This window comes from Sinocyclocheilus anshuiensis, unplaced genomic scaffold (genome assembly GCF_001515605.1).
Source record: "Sinocyclocheilus anshuiensis isolate Anshui unplaced genomic scaffold, SAMN03320099.WGS_v1.1 scaffold1324, whole genome shotgun sequence".
NCBI lineage: Eukaryota > Metazoa > Chordata > Actinopteri > Cypriniformes > Cyprinidae > Sinocyclocheilus > Sinocyclocheilus anshuiensis.
Genome location: NW_015547694.1, coordinates 50,333 through 56,548, shown reverse-complemented (window position 1 = coordinate 56,548; position 6,216 = coordinate 50,333). Strand labels below are relative to the sequence as shown.

Here is a 6,216-nt window from a genome sequence, read left to right as displayed (position 1 = left end):
ATTGGCCGATATTCTTTGTGTATATTATAGTACAGTACCAGTCAAAAGTTTGGACACTTTCCCATTCGAGGGTCCAAACATTTGACTGGTTATATATATAGAATACAGTATATACATAAACAGAATATATATACATAAACACATTTTTTGATTGTGATCAAACACTTATAATGACGTGACAAAGATATGTAATGGAGGCAGGGCATTTAACAATTTAACAATAAACTTTATTATCCAAAATGAGTCTGACATCAGTGCACTGAACAGTAAAGTTGAAGTTTATTCAACTTTAATTCAATTAATTTCCATTCAACTTTATTCCGTTGAAGTTTATTTCACTTCGGAACATTCATTCACGGATTTGCGCTACTGTCTTCACACACAGACAAAACTTACTAGAGAAGTGTGACATAATATACCTCTGTAAATAAATACAAAATAAATTCACGTCTTGCGCACTTTAATGCCCTTTGAATGTAACGTGTACGTTCCCTTGGACTTTAACCACCCGTAACTCCCGAACCCCGGGGGCTATCGATGCGGCGGTGGTCTCATTCGAAAGCGGGCCTCTAGACGGACACTCGATTCGTGTTCGAGAGGGTTCCTCGTGCTGAAGGGATCCCCCGAATCCCCGAAAACGGAGATATGGCCGTTCAAAGTTTCAATGGTTTTCCATAGACTTAAGCTTTAAAGTGTTTCATCCAGGTCGCCAGTAGAAAGCAATGGAGCGCGCTCTGCTGGACAAACTAAGTAATTACACCATTTCAAGCATTTTTACTGCGTTATATGTTCTGTAAAAAAAAAATTTATATCGGCAGCATATTCGCCGATATATCGGCGACAGGCTCATATCGGCCGATAATATCGGCAAAACGATATATCGGTCGGGCTCTAATATATATATACAAGTATTGAAGTATTTTGACTTGCTTGACGTGACTCTCTGATTGGTGGAATTTTCTGTGCAGCATCATGGGTAATTTATTTTCAATATGATTATTTTAAAAATACATTTAATAATGAGAACAGATTTCACTGCGGAGAAAATGAATGGAGTTTTTGCTTCCGGATCGACTGTTGCGCTCTACACTTTTGCATTTTAGTGCAAATCAAATACTAGACGTGCAGAAGGAATTTCAGAGTAAATGATACTTTAAATAAATGCATTGATGTCTGACAGTGATTCATTCTGCTGCTGTTTTTTGAGCAGTTTGTGTTGTTTTTCAGATATCGTGGTGAATAACGCCGGGTAAGTGGATGCTTGTGATCAGTGTTGGGGAAAGTTACTTTTAAAAGTAATGCATTACAATGTTGCGTTACTCCTTAAAAAAGTAACTAATTACGTTACTTAGTTACTTTTTACGGAAAGTAATGCGTTACGTTACTTTTGCGTTACTTTTTAAATCTGGACAGGGCTTGCTTGTTTGTTTTTAAAATAAAAAAGTTATATTTTTGGCAAATATAAAAACCTTTTCAAACCAAAAGTAAAATGAATAAGCCTCAGGCTGAAGAGAAAGTACATTTACGTCCGTACAGTAGAATGCAGAAGAAGAAATCTCAATACACTTCAGCAATAAAACAAGACACGAATGTTTGTCTAGAGTAATTTGTGATTATTAGTACGGTTGAACTGGATCATCGAAGGTCAGAAGCAAATAGAATGGGGTTAAATACATAAAGGATATTTGTGTTGTTTAACATTTAATTATTGCAGGTTTGCGTCATATTCTGAGTTGCATTATTTTTATTCATTTTGAGGAATACTGAATCTGTGTTGTGTGAGTGAGATGAATTAATGCATATTCATATTTATTTTAGAACTACAGTAACATCTTCTGATTTCTGTCACCATGGCAACACTAGAGCTGTCAATCAATACATTGGAGAAAAAAAGTAACTTACGTTACTTATTTGAAAAAGTAACTCCGATATTCTCTTGTAAATGAAAAAGTAATGCTTTACTTTACTAGTTACTTTTAAAAAGTAATCTGATTACGTAACTCGCATTACTTGTAATGCGTTACCCACAACACTGGTTGTGATCAAGTTACGTAACCAGATTACTTTTTTAAAGTGACTAGTAAAGTAACGCATTACTTTTTAGTTTAGAGAGAAAAATCAGAGTTACTTTGTTTCCATGTATTGACTGACTCTCGTGTTGCCATGGTGACAGAAATCAGGAGTATGGTTGCAAAAAGGTGGAAAATTTCCAGTAAATTTCAGAAACATTCCAGGATTTTTGGAATCTTCTGGGAATTTTGGAATCTTTTGGGAATTTTGCGTGAACATGATCTTACTGTAGTTCTAGAATAAATATGAACATGTGTTTACTCATCTCAGCTGCACAAAAACACATTCAGTGTTCCTCAAAATGAATAAAAACAGTCAAATGCAAACTCAGAATATTATACAAACCTGCAATAAGACAAATATAATTAATGTATTTAATCCCATTTTATTAACCAATGTCTTCTCTACTGACCTTCGATGATCCACTTCAACCATACTAAGCAAAAATTAAACACAGATTGCTGAATAGTGTTGAACATTCTTCTCCTGCGTACTTTGTTTCCATGTATTGACTGACAGCTCTGGTGTTGCCATGTTGAGAGAAATCAGGAGTAAGTGCAGAGCGTTGTGTGTGAACATGATCTTACTGTAGTTCTAGAATAAATATGAACATGTGTTTACTCATCTCAGCTGCACAAAAACACATTCAGTGTTCCTCAAAATGAATAAAAACAGTCAAATGCAAACTCAGAATATTATACAAACCTGCAATAAGACAAATATAATTAATGTATTTAATCCCATTTTATTAACCAATGTCTTCTCTACTGACCTTCGATGATCCACTTCAACCATACTAAGCAAAAATTAAACACAGATTGCTGAATAGTGTTGAACTTTCTTCTCCTGCGTCATATTCTTCATGTGATTTGTTTGAGCTGCGCCCTCTACTGTACAGACGTGAATTTACATTTCCTTCAGCCTGAGGCGTATTCATTTCACTTTTGGTGTGAAAGAGCTTTTACATTTGTTAAAGAGGAACTTTTTATATTAAAAACAAACTAGCAAGCCATGTCCATATTTAAAAAGTAACTCAAAAGTAACGTAACGCATTACTTTCCATAAAAAGTAACTAAGTAACGTAATTAGTTACTTTTTTGAATGGAGTAACGCAACATTGTAATGCATTACTTTTAAAAGTAGACTGATTGTGTTGGGTGACTGTGTAATTCTCCTCTGCTGTTTTCTGAAGGATTCTGCGGGACCGATCGTTCGCTAGGACCAGCGATGCAGACTGGGGTACGTATCGACATAATCAACTAATGGCAAAGAAGATCAGGGCTCGTATTCACAAAACATTGTATCTTACCACTGAGAGTTCTCCTAAATAGCAGTAAAAAAGAGTTTTCTCTTTAAACCTATTCACAAAGCTGCAAACTTGTACTAAGGAATAGAGAGAAGTCTTAAGCTCAGAGTAAGGGGGCGGGGCTGAGCTCATTGCTATGCATGATGTCATCAAGCTTATTAACTATGCACACAGTGATTGGCTGATAGTCTCTGTCAGAGATTCATTCAGAGGAATATTGTACAGCACGATGTTGCCATATATAAAGGTAAAAAAAAAAAAAAAGTGAATTGCCACATTCACATAAAGGTTTTAAAATGCTGGCTAAGTGTCATTAATTAAACAAGTACATGTTCAGCTAATTGTCAGCCTGTGTGCTTCTCATAATTAGTGGATATGCATCTAAACAGCCTTTTAATTAACAGAGCAGAATAATCATGGCTGATAGTAAGACGTGCAAACGTAAAAGAAAACCAAGCAGCTGTTACTTCTTGCCCAGCTGGTTAATGAAAACAAGGATATAATTTAGAGTCGGGATAACCTCCAAAACCAAAGGCGATACCTTTATTAAAGCTCATTATCAAATGTTTCTAAAATGTTAGATTGCCGGAAACAGCTATTTTAGGATAGTTTGTGGTTAGGACTCTCTTCACTGCTCCTAACCTTTCACAGATTTAGGAGCTAGTTTTAGAGCTAAAACACTTTGTGAAATACTCTTAGAGCAAACATTTAGGAGTCCATTATTTTTTACGATTTTCTCCTAAATCAGCGAGTTTTGAGCTACTTGAGGATGTTTTGTGAATGCGGGCCCTGATCTCACGGCGCTGTGTTTCAGACCTGATTCAGCGCGTGCACCTGAGGGGCTCCTTCCTCGTCACGAGGGCCGCCTGGAACCACATGAAGAACCAGAAGTTTGGGAGGTTAGTGCAGGTCTGTAAAAGCCATCTGTGGTGTTCTCCAGCCGAGCGTCACGGCTCTCGACTCTTTTCTCAGGATCATCATGACGTCGTCCGCGGCGGGAATCTACGGGAACTTCGGCCAGGCCAACTACAGCGCGGCCAAGCTGGGTCTGCTGGGTCTCTCCAACACGCTGGCCATCGAAGGCCAGAAGTACAGCATCCACTGCAACACCATCGCTCCGACCGCAGGATCCCGCCTCACCGAGACCGTCATGCCTCCAGGTCAGAGAGCTTACACCTCCACTTTTCTGAGAGTCAGACACTACAAGACAAATATCCTTCCCACAATCTGAAGCATTGAATTGTTCATATTTGTCTCTCGGAGAGGATGACATGGCAGTCAAACCAGCTGCAAAACACATACACACCATACGACATGGTTAATTCATTTGTGTCCCTGGAGTCTTAAGTCGCTGGGGTATATTTGTAGCAATAGCCAACAATACATTGTATGGGTCAGAATTATTGATTTCTCTTTTATGCCAAAAATCATTAGGATATTAAGTAAATATCATGTTCCATGAAGATATTTAGTAAGTTTCCTACCGTAAATATATCAAAACTTAATTTTTGATTAGTAATATGCATTGCTAAGAACTTCACTTGAACAACTTTAAAGATGATTTTCTCAATATTTAGATTTTTTTGCACCCCATTTATAGTCTCCTTTATTACTTTGTGGTGTAATTATATTCTGTATTTTTACACATCTAAAATGCTTTGGCAACACTGTAACACAAACGTTACCCTGGAGCACAAAACCAGTCATAAGTGTCAATTTTTCAATATATGCTGAGATGCAGCTATTTGAAAATCTGGAATCTGAGGGAGCAAAAAAATCTAAATATTGAGAAAATCATCTTTAAAGTTGTCCAAATGAAGTTCTTAGCAATGCATATTACTAATCAAAAATTAAGTTTTGATATATTTACGGTAGGAAATTTACTAAATATCTTCATGGAACATGATTTTTACTTAATATCCTAATGATTTTTGGCATAAAAGAGAAATGTATAATTTTGACCCATACAATGTATTGTTGGCTATTGCTACAAATATACCCCAGCGACTTAAGACTGCTTTTGTGCTGCAGGGTCACATATATGTTACAGTGTTGCCAAAGCATTTTAGCACATATTCTGCAGCTGGTTTGACTGCCATCTCATGCTCTCCGAGTATTTTAGTCATTTAGAGACAAATATGAACAATTCAATGCTTCAAACTGTGGGAAGAATATTTGTCTTGTAGTGGTGTATTTGGGGCAGACAAGAAGAAAGTGTTTTTTTATCCTCTGTTTGATTTAAGTCACAGTGTTTGCACAGCCGCTGTTCTCTCGGCATCCAGGATTTTTAATGTCTTCCTTTCTCTATTTCTAAGTCGTGGTCACCGAGTCGATATTTGGGAAGGATTTGTCTTTCTTTTAATGATTTGATTGATAAGTAATTTGCCAATTTGGTGGTTGTGTTTAGGGCCGAATAACACTGGAGTTTGGTTTGGAGGTCAAATTCGTTTTTTTAATTTTCATCATAATTTTTGTCAATTTCTTGATTATTATTCAGTTTCTCTGTCTCAGATCTGGTGCAGTCGCTGAGGGCCGAGTACGTGGCTCCGCTGGTGCTGTGGCTGTGTCATGAAGCGTGTCAGGAGAACGGAGGGCTGTTCGAGGTGTGCAGAGGCGCGCTCCTATCGCTCAAACACTAGAGAAATGCAAGGCTCATGGGTTTGATTTCAAGGGAATGCATGGACTGAATGAACGTATACTGTACCTTGAGTGCATTAACTGCAGTTTAGATAAAAGCATCTGATCAGTGCATACATGTAAACGTGTTTATTCTGAAACTCATCAGCTGCTGTTTGTGTTTTAGGTCGGCGCCGGATGGATCGGCAAATGTAAGTTCTGCT

At 37.4% G+C, this 6,216-nt stretch overlaps 1 protein-coding gene across 1 annotated transcript in view; it reads left to right on the top strand.

Annotated features, from left to right (window-relative positions):
* Window positions 1–6,216, top strand: part of hsd17b4 (hydroxysteroid (17-beta) dehydrogenase 4) — a 37,128-nt gene that overhangs the window by 1,956 nt on the left and 28,956 nt on the right. Inside the window, exons 5-10 of the mRNA XM_016506333.1 lie at window positions 1,228–1,249; window positions 3,263–3,309; window positions 4,191–4,275; window positions 4,349–4,536; window positions 5,888–5,979; window positions 6,180–6,204. Coding sequence (XP_016361819.1) covers window positions 1,228–1,249; window positions 3,263–3,309; window positions 4,191–4,275; window positions 4,349–4,536; window positions 5,888–5,979; window positions 6,180–6,204 — 459 coding nt within the window. The remainder of the gene's footprint in view (window positions 1–1,227; window positions 1,250–3,262; window positions 3,310–4,190; window positions 4,276–4,348; window positions 4,537–5,887; window positions 5,980–6,179; window positions 6,205–6,216) is intronic.